Source organism: Ranitomeya imitator, chromosome 1 (assembly GCF_032444005.1).
Source record: "Ranitomeya imitator isolate aRanImi1 chromosome 1, aRanImi1.pri, whole genome shotgun sequence".
NCBI classification, from domain to species: domain Eukaryota; kingdom Metazoa; phylum Chordata; class Amphibia; order Anura; family Dendrobatidae; genus Ranitomeya; species Ranitomeya imitator.
Window position 1 is genome coordinate 528,468,317 of NC_091282.1, and position 20,082 is coordinate 528,488,398.

The 20,082-nt window shown below is 45.5% G+C and overlaps 1 protein-coding gene across 1 annotated transcript in view; it reads right to left on the reverse strand.

The window, feature by feature from the left end:
* The window catches only part of LOC138677201 (solute carrier family 46 member 2-like), a 95,073-nt gene that overhangs the window by 8,988 nt on the left and 66,003 nt on the right, over positions 1-20,082 (reverse strand). Inside the window, exon 4 of the mRNA XM_069767149.1 lies at positions 8,397-8,553. Coding sequence (XP_069623250.1) covers positions 8,397-8,553 — 157 coding nt within the window. The remainder of the gene's footprint in view (positions 1-8,396; positions 8,554-20,082) is intronic.

Here is a 20,082-nt window from a genome sequence, read left to right on the forward strand (position 1 = left end):
CCTTTGCTGGATTGGAGTTGTGTCTCTCTCGCCTGTACTCCTTTGTTGTCCATGGAACTGTGACCTCTGCCGCCAGTTTTTTTTCCGATGGGAATTTTTTAAATAATTCTGCAACAAGGGTTTTCTGGTACTGCCCCATTTTAGTAGACCTGTCCGCCTTGGGAAAAAAAGATAGGAAGTTCTCCTTGTAGTGTGCGTCTAGAAGTGTCACCAACCAGTAATGACTGTCACCCAAAATTTTGACAACGCGAGGGTCACGGGAAAGGCAGTGTAACATAAACTCAGCCATGCGTGCCAGACTGCTAACAGGCAAGACTTCTGTGTCCTCACCAAGAGGATGACTGACCATGCTCTCCTCTTCCTCCTCCCTGTCCTCAGGCCATCCACGCTGAACAGATGGTATGACAGTTGTAGTAGTACCGTCTATAGCAAATGAAAGTAGCTCCTGTTCTTCCACCTCCTCCTCTTCCTCATTGCCACCCAGTCGACGTTGGGATGAGATGAGGCTGGGCTGTGTGTAATCACCCTGTATGTTCCTTTCTCCATCTCATCATGCTCTGCCTGCAATGCATCCTCTTTGATTGTGAGCAGAGAGCATTTCAGAACACAGAGAAGCTGGATGGTGAAGCTAATTAAGGCGTCATCGACGCTCACCATCTTGGTGGAGTCCTCAAAGTTTTGGAGGATGGTACTTTTGTCTGACAACGATGTCCACTCCTGAGGTCTTATGTGTGGAGCCTGAACTGAATGCCAACAGCCTTGTTGACGCTGGTAGTCAACAACTGCACTCTTCTGCTCACAAATCCATCCCAACATCTGCAGTGTAGAGTTCCAACATATGGGGACATCACACACACGTCGGTGAGCCGGAAGCTGCAAACGCTGCTGAAGCATGGCAAGGGTTGCAGAAGCTGTAGCTGACTTTCCAAAATGGGCACACGGTGCATACTTTGACAAGCAGATCTGGCAGCTCTGGGTAGGTTTTGAGAAACTGCTGAACCATGAGGTTAAGCACATGGGCCAGGCATGGTACATGTGTGAGCTCACCTCGCCTCAGAGCTGCCACCAGGTTCCGGCCATTGTCACACATGACCATGCCTGGCTCTAGGTTCAAAGGTGTCAGCCACAGATCTGCCTGCTCTTTCAGAGCTGTCCACAACTATTCAGCATTGTGCGGTTTGTCATCTAAGCATATCAGTGCTTCCAGCTTGTGATTGATGTGGTCATTTCGGAGATGGAGGCTGAAGAGAAGGAGGAGGAAGTTCAGGAGCTGTAGACTGTGGGGCTAACCCTGATTGACGTAGGGCCTGTAATCATCTGCATCGGGAGGACGTGTTCCATCCCAAGGTCTGACTGGGTCCCTGCTTCCACTTTGTTAACACAGTGTGCTGTCAGTGAGATGTACCACCCCTGCCCACAAGCAGCTGTCCACGTGTCCGTGGTTAGGTGGACTTTCCAAGTATGTGCATTGTTGAGGGCACGGCTAATGATGTGGGACATGTGCTTGTGTAATGAGAGGATGGCACAACTGGAAAAATAGTGGTGGCTGGGGACTGAGTACCGAGGGACGGCTGCCGCTGCCATCAGGTTGCGGAAAGCTTACATCTCCATGAGCCTAAAAGGTAACATATCGAGAGAAAGTAGTCATGAAATGTGTGAATGTAGTAGTGTGGCTTGTGGGGCGTTGGCTGCATATTTGCGTTCGCGTTCCAAGGACTGGGGTATGGACAACTGAATGCTGCACTGGGTCAAGGACATGGATGTGCTTGCTGATGGTGATAGTTGAATGGCTGCAACAACAGGTGCAGGGCAGGAGGCATCTTCGCACTCACCATGGACAGGGGATTGGCTTGCATGCACAACAGTGGAACAAGCAGTGGTGTCACCCGCAGACACTGTTGTTCCTAGACCCTGGGGTTTAGCCCACAGAGTCGAGTGCTTTGCTGCCTTGTGCCTGATCATGCTGGTGGTGGTCAGGCTAATAGTTTTGCTACCCCTGCTGATGCTGGCCTAGTAAGTGGTGCAAATGGCCTATTTGGGGTTATGGGCAGAGTCTTTAAAAAACAACCAGACTCGGCAAGACCTAACAGTTGTACTGGCAACTTCCGTTGTGTTGGTGTTACAGGGAACGGTTGCACGCCTTCTACCTGCGGCCACCACACTGCTTCTTCCTACCTGTTGGGTTGCTATGCCTCCCTCCTGCTGTGTGCTACTGTCTTCGCTCTTCATGTCCTCCTGCTTGGTTGGGTCAGTTCCTATATCATCCACCACCTTGTCTTCTACTTCCGCACCCTGGTCCTCCTCCTGACTTTCTGGCAATTGTGCCTCATCATCGTCCACCTCTGGCGACACTTTACCACCATTGCCTTCGTGTGACCATGGCTGCTCAAATATTTGGGCATCGCTACATGCCTTCTCCTCTTGCCCGACTTCAAGTCAACCGGGCAAGAGGCTTGAATCTATAAATGGAAAAGTGAAAAGCTCTTCGGAGTGTCCAAGTGTGGGATCTGTTGTCTCCGGGCACTCGGCATGGTGGGAGGAAGGAGGATCATGGTGCAGAATATGCAGTCCATGCTCACGACTACTGAGACTTGACCTTGTGGAAGACAGGGTGTTGCTGGTGGCAAAGTGACAGGAAGCATTATCTAATATCTAACCAACAACCTTTTGACACTGCTCTGGGTTCCATAGTGTTGTGCTGCTCCGGTCCTCTAGTATTTGGGACAGGAAGGTCAGGCGAGAAGATGTGGGTGTTTTTTGTGGCACAATTTCAGCTTGCCCACGGCCTCGGCCTCTGCATGCACCATCACCATCACCATCATGTCCAGTTCCCCGTACCTTGCCACGTGCCTTGCCCATTTTGAATGGAGGACAATATTTTCCACGTTCACTACAAATGGCTGAATATGTGATCCATGTGACAGAAAACACCAGTTTGAAATATCTGACCTGAAGGTAACTATTTTTTTTCAGCAAGCTGGTGTCAATAACTTGGCTAAGACACTGCAACAAAATTTAAATGAAGGCCTGAAATGGTACAATTTTGAGTGCACTGATATGTGGTCCGTGTGATGGACAAACCTGTTATGATGGGGTGGTTTAGGAGCAACATGGAACAAGCTCTGAAGGAAGTGGTAACTGTACTGACCGCAGTCCCTAAGCTCAACACAACACTAGAAGTAGCCGTGGGGTGCTCCTAACTCTCCCTAGGCACCTCGTCACCGCCTAAGAGCTAACTACCCCTAAAGATAGAAGCAGGAGAACTATCTTGCCTCAGAGAAAATCCCCAAAGGATAGATTAGCCCCCCACAAATAATGACTGAGAGTGGAGAGGGAAAAGACATACACAGAATGAAACCAGGATGAGCACAGGAGGCCAGTCTAACTTGATAGATAGGACAGGATGGAATACTGTGCGGTCAGTATAAAACACTACAAAAATCCACACAGAGTTTACTAAAAATCTCCACACCTGACTAATGGTGTGGAGGGTAAATCTGCTTCCCAGAGCTTCCAGCAAGACAGAATTAATTCATACTGATAACGCTGGACAAACATAGAAGCACAGAACGGATAAGTCCACAAACTGTGAACAGAAAAGAGCAAGCAAAAACTTAGCTTTGCTGAACTGGTCAGGATAACAGGGAACTCCAAAGAGATGTGAATCCAAACAGGAACCATTTACAAGTGGCACTGGCTGAAGGACAGAGCCAGGCATAAATAGTTGAACAGAAAAGACGATCAGTGGAAACAGCTGAAGACAGTTAACTCCAAGGAGCAGTCATACCACTAGAAACCACAAGAGGGAGCCCAAGAGCAGAACTCACAAAAGTGCCACTTATAACCACCGGAGGGAGCCCAAGAGCGGAATTCACAACACAAACCCCAGTTTAAAATATCTGGCCTGTAGGTAACTATTTTTTTTTTCAGCAAACTGGTGTCAATAACTTGGCTAAGACACTGCAAAAACATGTCAATGGAGGCCTGAAATGGCACAATTTTGAATACACTGATATGTGATCAGTGTAATGGACAAACTCCAGTTTAAAATATCTTGCCTGTAGGAATTTTTTTTTCAGCAAACTGGTGTCAATAACTTGGCTAAGACACTGCAAAAATTTTTTATGGAGTCCTGAAATGGCACAATTTTGAGCGCACTGATGTGATCCGTATGGCAGACAAACCCCAGTTCAAAATATCTGGCTTGTATGGTTAACTTGGCTAAGTCACTGCAAAAAAATTTAAATGGAGGCCTGAAATGGCACAAATTTGAGCGCACTGATGTGATCCATGTGATGGACAAACCCCAGTTTAAAATAGCTGGATTTTTAGTGCTGTAATATGGAAAGGATCTGACTGTATTCTGCAGTGCCAACAAGCAAATGGAGCAGAAAAACTGTGTTCGCTGAATTGCTTTTAAAGCAAGTAATCAGGATTAAGATCTCAAAAAAAATTATTCCTGGCCCCCGATACCTGGGGCTATGTCAAGAAATATCTGTAATAGGCAGCAGCAGGAACAGACAGAACTGGAATGGACCATCTTGCTATATGCACTGATGTCTGCCACATATACTGCCTGCCTGCCTAGCACTGATATCTATGCAGCTTTAGTAGTCCTCAGAAGGACTGTTAGTTGGGATGGATATGCGTATTATATATGGTATACCCACACTAAATATGAAGCAAACAAATCTCACCCTAGCTCAGCAGCAACTCTCCCTACACTGACTGATTCTGGAGCTGACTGTGACGAGTATGGCGGCACCAGGTCTGATATAGACCTGAAGACACTGTGCGGCCAGTCAATCACTGTAATGCCACAACCAACATGGAAGAAAAAACGCGCCAGCACTCACCACTCTTGCAGTTCAAGTGTCCTTTATTGAAACACACGGGAACACATCTTCACGGCTCGGGGGAGTGAAACAGACAAGGAGTGCGGCAGACGGGACGATGGCCGTTTCGCGCTGAACAAGAGCGCTTCTATGGGTCCATGCCAGAGAGGAAGTGATGCCTGGATAAGTAGGTGAGTGAACACGAACTCCTCCTGTGTCAACCTCCAATCGGACAATAGCAAGGTACACTGTGCACATTAAAAACAAACACATTGCATACATGGACAGACACAAAATTATCATGAACACAATCCTGCAAACTTGTGACAAGCATGTAAATCACATTACGATGTAACCCAATAAAGGCAAAAAGGGTAAATGGCACTAGATCCCGCCTATCATGTTACAGGGAGAGAAGCCTATGGAAAAATACAAACAGCATAACAAATGGCCATAGGTCGAGAACAGGCGATCACGGCATCATACATGAGCAGGCAGAGACAAGTGTCAATGCAAAAAAAGAGAAAGGGAAAAATAAAAATAAAAAGAGGCTAACGGAGGAAAAAAACCTGCAAGGTACCTTCACAAGTAGACAGACATATCCACTCTGTCATTCAGGCCTGCTGGACCGGTTGCCCGTGTCCGCATAATCCACCTAGCCTCTTGTCTTAACAATATTTTGTGAAGTTCGCCGCCCTGTATCGGCAGGGTCACTCTCTCGATGCCTGCGAATGTTAACACCTCAAGGTTTCCTCCATGACTCTCTCTGATGTGATCAATCAATCTCGGAACCCCTTTACTTGAGAGAACTGATTTGAAATGTATAGCTTACGAATAGTCTTACCAATATAGAATCTCTTGCAGGGACAAAGCACTACATAGACCACATACTCGGTCTTACATGAGATAAATTGTCGAACATAGTGTGTTATCGGACCAATATTTAACATCCTACCCATAATATGGAACTGGCAGTATTTACAATGACCACATCGATAATTGCCTTTAAGGGCAGCTTGTTTCAACCAAGTGGTTCTGTCTATCACTAAACGGTTGTGAACCAGCACATCCCTAATACGTGTTCCCCGTCTGTTAGACACCAATGGTCCTCCTGTGTTCCTCGCTGCTAGCTCTCTATCCCTCTCTAAGACATGCCAATGCTTACGGATAGCCGATCTTATCTCTCTATCCATTGGGCCGTACTGAAAACAGAAGGTAAATTGCTGTTTAGATATATCCAACGATCTCTCCATCACACCCCCTGGCATGGCCTCTACCCGTTCTGACGTAGTTTTCAACAGCTCATCCGGGTACCCCCTGTCACGGAGTCTACAAAATAGTTCCTCAAACTGCCGTGTAAAGCCTCTCTGAGTATTATTCACCCGTCTGGTCCTCAAGAGCTGGCTATAAGGTAGGAATCTCTTGGTGTGATCAGGATGAAAACTGTCATAATGTAGAATGGAATTCACCGCAGTCGGTTTGCGGAAAATTGAAGTACAAACGTTACCTTCCAAAACCTCCACAAGCACATCCAAAAATTCTAGGCTTATACCCCCAAACTTATGGGTGAAGGACATTCCCATAGTATTACAACCATTGAGATAACTCACAAAAGAATCGAACTCAGCCTCAGTGCCGTCCCAAACCACAAATATGTCATCGACATACCTCAAAAAGAGTTTGATATGTTTCAAAAAAATGTTGTCAAACGAGTAGATATGATCTTCCTCAAAAACCACCATATATAGATTGGCGAAAGTACATGCAGCCGGGGTCCCCATGGCAGTCCCATTGGTCTGTCTGTACCAGGTACCAGCAAAAGTGAAAGCATTGTGCGTCAATATGAAATCTAAGCCCCCACACACAAAATCAATATATCTCTGACCTTTATCAGTAGTTCTTAGAATACGTCTGATGGTATCCACACCCAATCTCTGCGGGATATTGGTATACAGACTCACCACATCGTTCGTGTTCACTCACCTACTTATCCAGGCGTCACTTCCTCTCTGGCATGGACCCGTAGAAGCGCTCTTGTTCAGCGCGAAACAGCCGTCGTCCTGTCTGCCGCACTCCTTGTCTGTTTCACTCCCCCGAGCCGTGAAGATGTGTTCCCGTGTGTTTCAATAAAGGACACTTGAACTGCAAGAGTAGTGAGTGCTGCCGCGTTTTTTCTTCCATGTTCGTATGATTCACAGTTCATTCCACGCGAGCACCTCCTCTTATCATCGGACGACCTGTTGTTGTGTTAATCACACACCGTTGGGAATCTCTGGACAGTTAGGCTGTGCTGCTCACTTTTTCCTTTTGTTGCTCCACAACCAACATGGCTGCGGCATTACAGTGTGTGGCAGACAATCCCTGCATGTTCATTGGCTCTCTAATGAGCACCAAACATGCAGGGTGTGGACCCGGGCTCCCACCGAGCAACCCCGGAAATACTCGGCGAGCTCCGAGCATCTCGAGCAGTGAGATGCTCAGGCTTGCACCAAGTAGTGGCGAGTATTCTTGCTCATCACTCTCCCACAGTTGATTTCATCAAACCAAGCTGCTTGCCTATTGCAGATTCAGTCATCCCAGCCTGGTGCAGGGCTACAATTTTGTTTCTAGTGTCCTTCAACAGCTCTTTGGTCTTCACCATAGTGGAGTATGGAGTGTGACTGAGGTTGTGGACAGGTGTCTCTTATACCGATAACAAGTTCAAACAGGTGCCATTACTACAGGCAACGAGTGGAGGACAGAGGAGTCTCTTAAAGAAGAAGTTACAGGTCTTGTAAGTTTTTAGGTGACCAAATACTTATTTTCCACCATATTTTGCAAAATAAATCTTGCCAAATCAGACAAGGTGATTTTCTGGATTTGTTTTCTCATTTTGACTCTCATAGTTTTTTAAGTGGGAGAACTTGCACAATTGGTCGCTGACTAAATACTTTTTTTCCCCACTGTATGCAGATAGTAGTATTTCTTTTCCCACCCATCTTTTGGGTTTTGTTTGCTATTTTAAATCATTGGAATCTTTTTAACTGAGTAGCCAATTACTTTCTGCACTTCTTTATATGTTTTCCTCACTCCAATCATCTTCTTGATCAGTTATTTCTGCTTTGGTACAATGTCTGGAGCAAACCATTTCACTCACTGAGCAAGAGGTAAAACCAGCAGGTACAACATTTGCTGCCCTCCTTCTTTAAATTGGGTCCTCATTCTTCACAGAATGAATTAAGTATCTAATTGAGCGCCACACTGCTATTAATTAGAACACCCCCTTTTATTAAATCAGTCAATAACACCCAATTAGCAGTGTGCGTGTCATGATTGTTAATTCTGTCGGTTGCTCATTACTCGCCTACATCTAGTCATGAATTTTTTCTCATGTTGTATGATCTTTTCAGCCAAAAACAGTAATTATACATGTTATGTTAGACTGCTGCTATTTTGCACATAACTGTATGCCTGCTTCTATACTTTTCACAACCATGTATATATTTAAAAATAATGTTTTTAATAAACAGATGTGTATACAGTTAACGGCTATATACAGATTTATATATGTTATGTACATACCCAATAGGAATAATGCTGATGAATACCAAGGCACTAAACACAATAAAGCAGAATCCACTGTACCAATCTAACGTGGCTTGATAGAGCTTGTTGAATCCTGCAGAAGAACTCACTGCCACAATTTCTATCGCCAGCTGTAGTGCAACAAACACTTTGCCTTAAAAAAAAGTTTTGAGATATTAGGTGTACAGCAATCCATGATAACAATTTTAACCCCTTTACCCCCAAGGGTGGTTTGCACGTTAATGACCGGGCCAATTTTTACAATTCTGACCACTGTCCCTTTGTGAGGTTATAACTCTGGAACGCTTCAACGGATCCCAGTGATTCTGACATTGTTTTCTGGTGACATATTGTACTTCATGACAATGGTAAAAATTCTTTGATAGTACCTGCGTTTATTTGTGAAAAAAACGGAAATTTGGTGAAAATTATGAAAATTTCGCAATTTTCCAACTTTGAATTTTTATGCAATTAAATCACAGAGATATGTCACACAAAATACTTAATAAGTAACATTTCCCACATGTCTACTTTACATCAGCACAATTTTGGAACCAAAATTTTTTTTTGTTAGGGAGTTATAAGGGTTAAAAGTTGACCAGCAATTTCTCATTTCTACAACACCATTTTATTTTAGGGACCACATCTCATTTGAAGTCATTTTGAGGGGTCTATATGATAGAAAATACCCAAGTGTGACACCATTCTAAAAACTACACCCCTCAAGGTGCTCAAAACCATATTCAAGAAGTTTATTAACCCTTCTGGTGCTTCACAGGAATTTTTTGAATGTTTAAATAAAAATGAACATTTAACTTTTTTTTCACAAAAAATTTAATTCAGCTCCAATTTGTTTTATTTTACCAAGGGTAACAGGAGAAAATGGACCACAAGGATTGTTGTACAATTTGTCCTGAGTACGCCAATACCCCACATGTGGGGGTAAACCACTGTTTGGGCGCATGGCAGAGCTCGGAAGCAAAGGAGCGCCATTTGACTTTTCAATGCAAAATTGACTGGAATTGAGATGGGACGCCATGTTTCGTTTGGAGAGCCCCTGATGTGCCTAAACATTGAACAGTGACACCATTTTGGAAAGTAGACCCCCTAAGGAACTTATCTAGAGGTGTGGTGAGCACTTTGACCCACCAAGTGCTTCACAGACGTTTATAATGTAGAACCAGAAAAATAAAAAATCATATTTTTTCACAAAAATTAACTTTCCGCCCCCAATTTTTTATTTTCCCAAGGGTAAGAGAAGAAATTGGACCCCAAAAGTTGTTGTACAATTTGTCATGAGTATGCTGATACCCCATATATGGAAGTAAACCACTGTTTGGGCGGATGGGAGAGCTCGGAAGGGAAGGAGCGCCGTTTGACTTTTCAATGCAAAATTGACAGGAATTGAGATGGGACGCCATGTTGCGTTTGGAGAGCCCCTGATGTGCCTAAACATTGAAACCCCCACAAGTGACACCATTTTGGAAAGTAGACCCCCTAAGGAACTTATCTAGAGGTGTGGTGAGCACTTTGACCCACCAAGTGCTTCACAGAAGTTTATAATGTAGAACCGTAAAAATAAAAAAATCATATTTTTTCACAAAAATTATCTTTTCGCCACCAATTTTTTATTTTCCCAAGGGTAAGAGAAGAAATTGGACCCCAAAAGCTGTTGTACAATTTGTCCTGAGTACGCTGATACCCCATATGTGCGGGTAAACCACTGTTTGGGCGGATGGGAGAGCTCGGAAGGGAAGGAGCGCTGTTTGACTTTTCAATGCAAAATTGACAGGAATTGAGATGGGACGCCATGTTGCGTTTGGAGAGCCACTGATGTGCCAAAACATTGAAACCCCCCACAAGTGACACCATTTCGGAAAGTAGACCCCCTAAGGAACTTACCTAGAGGTGTGGTGAGCACTTTGACCCACCAAGTGCTTCACAGAAGTTTATAATGCAGAGCCGTAAAAAAATTTTTTTTTTAGCCCCCAGTTTTGTATTTTCCCGAGGGTAACAGGAGAAAGTGGACCCCAAAATTTGTTGCCCAATTTGTCCTGAGTGTGCTGATACCCCATATGTGGGGGGGAACCACTGTTTGGGCGCATGGGAGGGCTCGGAAGGGAAGGAGTGCCATTTGAATGCAGACTTAGATGGAATGGTCTGCAGGTGTCACATTGCGTTTGCAGAGCCCCTAATGTACCTAAACAGTAGAAACCCCCCATAAGTGACACCATTTTGGAAAGTAGACCCCCTAAGGAACTTATCTACATGTGTCGTGAGCGCTTTGACCCACCAAGGGCTTCACAGAAGTTTATGATGGAGAGCCGTAAAAATAAAACAAAAATTTTTTCCCACAAAAATTATTTTTTAGCCCCCAGTTTTGTATTTTCCCGAGGGTAACAGGAGAAATTGGACCCCAAAATTTGTTGACCAATTTGTCCTGAGTGTGCTGATACCCCATATGTGGGGGGGAACCACTGTTTGGGAGAAAGGGAGGGCTCGAAAGGGAAGGAGCTCCATTTGGAATGCAAACTTAGATGGAATGGTCTGCAGGTGTCACATTGCATTTGCAGAGCCCCTAATGTACCTAAACAGTAAAAAACCCCCACAAGTGATACCATTTTAGAAACTAGACCCCCTAAGGAACTCATCTAGATGTGTTGTGAGAGCTTTGAACCCCCAAGTGTTTCACTACAGATTGTAACGCAGAGCCGTGAAAATTAAAAAAAAAATCTTTCCCCCAAAAATTATATTTTAGCCCCCAGTTTTGTATTTTCCCAAGGGTAAGAGGAGAAATTTGACCCCAAAAGTTGTTGTCCAATTTGTCCTGAGTACGCTGATACCCCATATGTTGGGGGGAACCACCGTTTGGGCGCATGGGAGGGCTCGGAAGGGAAGGAGTGCCATTTGGAATGCAGACTTAGATGGAATGGTCTGCAGGCGTCACATTGCGTTTGCAGAACCCCTAATGTACCTAAACAGTAGAAATCCCCCACAAGTGACCCCATATTGGAAACTAGACCCCCCATGGAACTTATCTAGATGTGTTGTGAGAACTTTGAACCCCCAAGTGTTTCACTACAGTTTATAACGCAGAGCCGTGAAAATAAAAAATCTTTTTTTTTCCCACAAAAATTATTTTTTAGCCCCCAGTTTTGTATTTTCCCAAGGGTAACAGGAGAAATTGGACCCCAAAAGTTGTTGTCCTATTTGTCCTGAGTACACTGATACCCCATATGTTGGGGTAAACCCCTGTTTGGGCACACGGGAGAGCTCGGAAGGGAAGAAGCACTGTTTTACTTTTTCAACGCAGAATTGGCTGGAATTGAGATCGGACGCCATGTCGCGTTTGGAGAGCCCCTGATGTGCCTAAACAGTGGAAACCCCCCAATTATAACTGAAACCCTAATCCAAACACAACCCTAACCCTAATCCCAACAGTAACCCTAACCACACCTCTAACCCTGACACACCCCTAACCCTAATCCCAACCCTATTCCCAACTGTAAATGTAATCTAAACCCTAACTGTAACTTTAGCCCCAACCCTAACCCTAACTTTAGCCCCAACCCAAACTGTAGCCCTAGCCCTAGCCCTAACCCTAACCCTAGCCCTAACCCTAGCCCTAACCCTAGCCCTAGCCCTAACCCTAGCCCTAACCCTAACCCTAGCCCTAACCCTAGCCCTAACCCTAGCCCTAACCGTAGCCCTAACCCTAACCCTAACCCTAGCCCTAACCCTAGCCCTAACCCTAACCCTAGCCCTAACCCTAGCCCTAACCCTAGCCCTAATGGAAAAATGGAAATAAATACATTTTTTTAATTTTTCCCTAACTAAGGGGGTGATGAAGGGGGGTTTAATTTACTTTTATAGCGGGTTTTTTAGCGGATTTTTATGATTGGCAGCCGTCACACACTGAAAGACGCTTTTTATTGCAAAAAATATTTTTTGCGTTACCACATTTTGAGAGCTATAATTTTTCCATATTTTGGTTCACAGAGTCATGTGAGGTCTTGTTTTTTGCGGGACGAGTTGACGTTTTTATTGGTATCATTTTCGGGCACGTTACATTTTTTGATCGCTTTTTATTCTGATTTTTGTGAGGCAGAATGACCAAAAACCAGCTATTCATGAATTTCTTTTGGGGGAGGCGTTTATACCGTTCCGCATTTGGTAAAATTGATAAATCAGTTTTATTCTTCGGGTCAGTACGATTACAGCAATACCTCATTTATATCATTTTTTTATGTTTTGGCGCTTTTATACGATAAAAACTATTTTATAGAAAAAATAATTATTTTTGCATCGCTTTATTCTCAGGACTATAACTTTTTTATTTTTTTGCTGATGATGCTGTATCGTGGCTCGTTTTTTGCGGGACAAGATGACGCTTTCAGCGGTACCATGGTTATTTATATCTGTCTTTTTGATTGCGTGTTATTCCACTTTTTGTTCGGCGGTATGATAATAAAGCTTTGTTTTTTGCCTCGTTTTTTTTTTCTTCTTACGGTGTTTACTGAAGGGGTTAACTAGTGGGCCAGTTTTATAGGTCGAGCCATTACGGATGCGGCGATACTAAATATGTGTACTTTTATTGGTTTTTTTTTAATTTAGATAAAGAAATGTATGGGAATAATATTTTTTTTTCCATTATTTAGGAATGTTTTTTTAAATTTTTTTTTTACACATTTTGAAAATTTTTTAAAAACTTTTTTACATTGTCCCAGAGGGGGACATCACAGATCGGTGATCTGACAGTTTGCACAGCACTCTGACAGATCACCGATCTGAGAGCAGTGCAGGCTGCTTCACAGTGCCTGCTCTGAGCAGGCACTGTGAAGCCACCTCCCTCCCTGCAGGACCCGGATCCGCGGCCATCTTGGATCTGGAGCAGGCAGGGAGGGAGGTAAGACCCTCGCAGCAACGCGATCACATCGCGTTGCTGCGGGGGGCTCAGGGAAGCCCGCAGGGAGCCCCCTCCCTGCGCGATGCTTCCCTGCACCGCCGGCACATCGCGATCATGTTTGATCGCGGTGTGCCGGGGGTTAATGTGCCGGGAGCAGTCCGTGACCGCTCCTGGCACATAGTGCCGGATGTCAGCTGCGATAGACAGCTGACACCCGGCCGCGATCGGCCGCGCTCCCCCCGTGAGCGCCGCCGATCGCGCTGGACGTACTATCCCGTCCGTGGTCATAGGGGCCCACCCCACCTCGACGGGATAGTACGTCCGATGTTAGAAAGGGGTTAAAGAAAACTTATCCAACTAAAGTCATGCTGTGTCACAAAAGCTCACCCTCCTACTCTGCCATGACTAAAGCATAGAATGAGAAGGAGACTGACTTAGATATTTAACCCCTTAGTGACTAAGCTAATTTTGACCTTAATGACATAGCCATTTTTTTAAAAAAAATCTGACCATTGTCACTTTATGTGGTATAAACTCTGGAACAATTCATCGGATCCCAGTGATTCTGAGAATATTTTTTCGTGACAAATTGTACTTCATGTTAGTGGTAAATTTTGGTAGATATGATTTGTGTATACTTATAAATATATTGAAAATTTGACCAAAAAATTATAAATTTCGCTAGTTTCAAACTTTTAGGCCTACCACACATGCTTAGTACAAAATACAATTGAGTGCAGCCATTCATCTATTTGCTATCTAATAATAATAATAATCTATATTTATATAGCGCCAACATATTCCGCAGCGCTTTACAGTTTAACAGTTTCAAACACAACAGTCATAGGTAACAATGTTAACAATACAGTAATAAAGCAAAATAAGACTACCCTGCTCGTGAGAGCTTACAATCTACAATGAGGTGGGGGAGATACAAAGTACAGGTGTGTATTTACAATGATGCATTTACAATGATGGTCCAGCCATCTTCAGGGGGTGGGGGGATAGATGGAGATAGTGAATGGGCTACACACACACAAACATAAAATGACTGATTAGGGAACGTGATAGGCCGCTCTGAACAAATGAGTTTTGAGCGAGCGCCTAAAACTATGCAAGTTGTGGATGGTCCTAATACAGGGTGGAGCGCGGTAATTTGCTGATTTGGGAATGAAATAAAAAAATTATGATCATTAGAAAAATTTATTTTATATTTTAATTATACTGAACAGTAATGGAATTTTTAAATTACATGGTTTTAAATAGTGTATCTGGCAAATGTCGACCTTCGCTATCCACACACTGCTGCATACGTTTTCTGAAGTTTTCATGAACTCTAACAAGCATGTCCACTGGTATTCTGCCAATTTCAGCTTCAATATTGTTCCTTAGGTCTTCCAAGGTGTTGGGACAGTTGATATACACCTTAGACTTCAGGTAACCCCAAAGGAAAAAATCGCATGGGGCTAAATCTGGTGAGCGTGCTGGCCAGTTCACATCTACCCTCAAAGAGATAAGCGGTCCAGGAAACATTTGACTCAAACAATTCATGGTAACCCTCGCTGTGTGTGCAGTGGCACCATCCTGTTGGAACCATGTATCCTCTAGTTCCATTGCCTCAAGAGCCGGCTGAAAATAATCCTGTATCATAGACAAGTACCGTTCGAAGTTCACAGTTATGGCACGACCATTATCCTGAAAAAAGTAAGGACCAATGATGCCTACTCGTGATATGGCGCACCACACAGTGACGCGGTCCGAATGCAGAGGTCTCTCGTGAACTTCTCTGGGGTTTGTTTCACTCCAGTAACGCATATTTTGTTTGTTTACACACCCACTGAGGTGAAAATGTGCCTCATCAGAAAAAAACACAATTGCGTCACGGGGTATCGTTGCTAACATGTCTTCACAAGAGGTCCGCCGTGTCAAATAGTCCCATGCTGACAAATGTTGGACCACGCACATTTTATACGGGTGAAAATTCAGTTCATCATGAAGAATCCGGTGGAGAGAACGTCTTGAAATGCCAAGAGCAAATGATTGCTTCCGAGCAGAGCGTTTCGGAGATTGCAGTACTGCTGCTCTAACTCTCTCGATGTTTTGTGGTGTTGTAATCCTTCTCTCAGGTCCCCTTTGTACTGTGACAAAACACTCTGGGATCGCCTTTGCTGGGGTCAAAGGACACGTGGTTTGTGCATTGAATCTGAGGCGTACAGCAGGTTTCTGAGCAGGCTGACCTCAGGTCAGATTTATTAACGTGAAAGCAACACAAGAAACAAAACATAAAAATAAACCCTAGCCTGTCCGGCACTAACTAAACAAATACGTTGCTATCTCAACAACTGGGGGGGCTTCTCCCACCCAGCTAACATCATACAGATCTTGAGCAGAGCTCTTCACTCACATTTGTCTCACACAGGCAGGCAATCTGTGTGCCCCAGGCAGACACTGGAAACACCCAGCTGGTCATCTTTTATTCCTGCAATCATTAACCCATTAGCACCCTGAAGATACTGAGTGGCCTAATTCACATAGGACAAACACCTGAGCGAGATATACCTGCCTCCATCTACCACACCAGCATGAGTCTTACATATCCCCCCCCCCTTGCTCAGACCACTCCGGTCGAGCAAGAACACTTTTGAAACAGTGCACTCGGGATAGGGCATCGGCGTTCCCCATCTGCACCCCAGGTCGGTGCTCCACCGTAAAAGAGTAAGCCTGAAGGGCAAGGAACCACCTGGTTACCCGACTATTACGGTCCTTGTGGAGGTGCATCCACTTGAGAGGGGCATGGTCTGTGACCAGCCTAAACTTCCTACCAGCCAGGTAATACTTGAGGGAGTCGAGAGCCCATTTAATGGCTAGGCACTCTTTTTCAACCACGGCATACCTCTGCTCATGTACATTCAGTTTCCGACTGAGATAGAGGACCGGGTGTTCGACTCCGTCCCTCACCTGGGAAAGTACAGCTCCGACACCAGTATCAGAGGCATCAGTTTGTACCACAAACTCGCTGCTGAAATCAGGAGTCACTAGTACGGGCTGAGAGCACAAAGCCCGTTTCAGGCTGTGGAAGGCCTCTTCAGCAGCTGAGGTCCATTTTACCATGACGGAACCCTTCCCCTTGGTAAGATCCGTCAAGGGAGTAGCCATGGCTGCAAAATTGGGTATGAACCGGCGATAATAGCCGGCAATCCCCAGGAAAGCCTGCACTTGTTTCTTGTTCACTGGTTGTGGCCAGCCCTGAATTGCCTGTATTTTGTCGATCTGGGGTTTAACCACTCCTCGGCCAATCACGTAGCCCAAGTATCGGGCTTCTTCAAGCCCGATGTGGCATTTCTTGGGGTTTGCCGTTAAACCTGCATCTCGCAGGTCATCAATCACGGCTTGTACCTTCTGGAGATGAGTTTCCCAGTCCATGCTGTAAATTACGATGTCATCCAGGTAGGCAGAAGCGTACTGTCTGTGAGGCCTCAAGACTCGATCCATCAATCTCTGGAACGTTGCGGGAGCTCCGTGAAGTCCAAACGGCATATAGACATACTGGAACAGACCTTCCGGTGTAGCAAATGCCGTCTTCTCTCTGGCCGCCTCGGCCAGAGGAATCTGCCAGTACCCCTTTGTTAAATCCAGGGTCGTAATGTATCGGGCTTTACCAAGCCGGTCGATCAACTCATCGACCCGGGGCATAGGGTACGCATCAAATTTAGAAACTGCATTCAGTTTCCTAAAGTCATTACAAAACCGGATGGAGCCATCCGGTTTAGGTATCAACACAATTGGACTGGACCAGGCGCTGTGTGACTCCTCAATGACTCCTAAGTCCAACATTGCCATCACTTCCCGGGAGACGGCTTCACGGCGGGCTTCCGGAATCCGGTAGGGCTTCACATGAACAGTGACGCCAGGCTGTGTGACAATCTCATGTTTCACCAACTTCGTCCGGCCAGGTTTTTCGGAGAAAAACTGTCGGTTCTGTAACAAAAATTGCTTAACCTCAGATTTTTGTCATTCTGAGAGAGTCTCAGCAACCTGCACCTCTGGTACAGTAGGTGAACAAACCGGACGGGGCAGATCCGCCGTTAGGGCAAAGCGGTCTTTCCAGGATTTTATCAGATTCACATGATAAATCTGTTCCGGTTTTCTCTTACCCGGCTGGTACACTTTATAGTTCACTTCACCAACTCTTTCTCGGACCTCAAATGGGCCCTGCCATTTCGCCAGGAATTTACTATCCACCGTAGGGATTAGGACCAACACCCTATCGCCGGGTGCAAATGTACGGACCTTAGCGCCTCTATCATAACTTTGCCTCTGGGCTCCCTGGGCCTGTAACATATGGTCCCTAACAATGGGCATGACAGCGGCAATACGATCCTGCATTTGTGTTACATGGGCGAAAACCGTTTTAAAGGGAGTGACTTGACCTTCCCAGGTTTCTTTTGCGACGTCCAGCAGTCCCCGGGGACGACGGGCGTACAACAGTTCGAAAGGCGAAAATCCTGTGGAAGACTGGGGAACTTCCCTAATGGCAAACAGCAAATAGGGTAACAAGTAATCCCAGTTCTTCCCATCTTTGTCTATCGCCTTCCGGAGCATCTGTTTTAAGGTTTTGTTGAAGCGCTCAACCAGGCCATCTGTTTGAGGGTGATAGACAGACGTACGCAACGGGTCTATTTGTAAGAGCCTGCAGAGCTCCTTCATTACCCTCGACATAAAGGGAGTCCCCTGGTCGGTGAGTATCTGTTTTGGAATTCCCACCCGACTAAACACTTGTACCAATTCCTTGGCGATCGTCTTGGTAGCTGTGTTACGCAAAGGGACGGCTTCCGGGTAACGAGTTGCATAGTCCACGATGACGAGGATATGTTGGTGCCCACGTGCGGATCGGGGAAGGGGCCCAACCAAATCCATCCCAATTCTCTCAAAAGGGACCCCGATGATAGGAAGGGGTACCAAAGGGCTACGGAACTGAGATTTAGGGGCCGCGATTTGGCACTCTGGACAGGACTCACAATAGTTACGCACATCACAATGTATTCCAGGCCACACAAAACAATGCAATATCCTTTCTGTGGTTTTCTGTACCCCCAGATGTCCCCCCATTATATGTCCGTGGGCCAAATCCAGTACCTTCCGCCGATAAGGTTTGGGTACCACTAACCGTTGCACTGTGTCTTCCCTTTTTTTCTACCTGGTAGAGCAAATCATTTTCAAGAACCATATACGGGTACGCTAGCCTAGTGTCAGGTTCTACGGGTACCCCATCTATCATTTTTACATTTTTCCTAGCCGGAGTCAGGGTAGGATCTTTCATTTGCTCGCTGTGGAAGTCATCCACCTGGACTCCCAAATCTGGCAGGCAGGGTGCCGGATGGCTGTCTGCCTCCGCCTCTCGCTGAGGTTCCTCAGTTTCCTCTGTTTCCCCCGCCATGACGGAGAAGGGGTACTGAAGGTTAGATTCACTAACCTCCCCAGCAACATCTTCCTGTGGGGTCTCCTCTAGGGACTCGGGACCTCCAGATGGCATGGGAGAAGATTCACGGGTACAGCTACCGTGAAGGAGTAACTGATTCTCCCACAACTGCCAGAAATAGGGAAAATCCCTGCCCAGGATTACATCATGTAACAATGCGGGAACGAGTCTCACTTTGTGCTGCACTGACCCATAGGGAGTAGAAATCCATATGACCGCTGTTAAGTACGAGCGGGTGTCACCATGCACACACGTCACAGAAAACTTGTCAGACGGACCAGACGGAAGTGCCACCAGACTAGCTTTCACCAGAGTCACCACACTTCCAGAGTCTAGTAATGCCACAACATTTTTCCCATCAACAGATAATTCACACAGGTGTTTCACTGTATCATTTTGACCCGCTGTAATGAGATTATGCTATTGTTCTATGGAGACCGATGACGTGAGTCAGAATGATGACAAACACGCTATATCACAGTTCAAGATATATATATATATATTGTAGGAAGATGAACTTCAGATAACTGATGAAAACTGCAGCTTTACAGATAAGCAATTAAACAGTCTCAAGAATATGCAGATATTAGAAGAACAAGCAGGTTGCAAGTCCTTGAGCTTGGCAGCAAGTAAGATACAAGATACACAAGCAAGGTATAGTGTGCAGAGTTCCTTTATATATGCAGCAGACAGGAAACAAGGAGTATCAGACAGGAAACAAGATGGCCCCCATGAAGCCAGCCACTCCATCTTGGGTAAGGGCAGAATCCAACAGAACTAAGGGCAAGAACAGACAAAAACAGGTATGCAGTCTCAGTCCTTACACCCGCATTCACACTCACTAGCTGTGTAACCAAAGACATGCGTTTTCTAGAGTCTATAACGTCGCACTGCATGGGTTCAGCGGTAACAGGACAGTTCGCAGAAACATGACCCTTCTCATGGCAGCGGAAACACCTAACAGGTCCCCTACTGAGACCACCGTCCAATACTCGTCCCGGACTCCTCCCCCACAGTTTTAAGCGATTTTCCTTCACCCGTGGTCCCTGGAACAGTCTTACCGGTTCCACGAGGAGGCACAGTTCGGGGTTTGGCGGTGTCGTCGGGAAGTCCTTCTGCCACGGAATAACGCTCGACCAACTCCACAAGTTGATCCGCTGTCGTGGGATTTCCTTGGCTTACCCACCTTTTCAGCGCTGGGGGTAGTACTCTCAGGTACTTGTCCAGGACAACCCGCTGGATTATTTCGGGTATTGTCAGTACCTCGGGTTGCAGCCATTTCTTTGTCAAGTAGATCA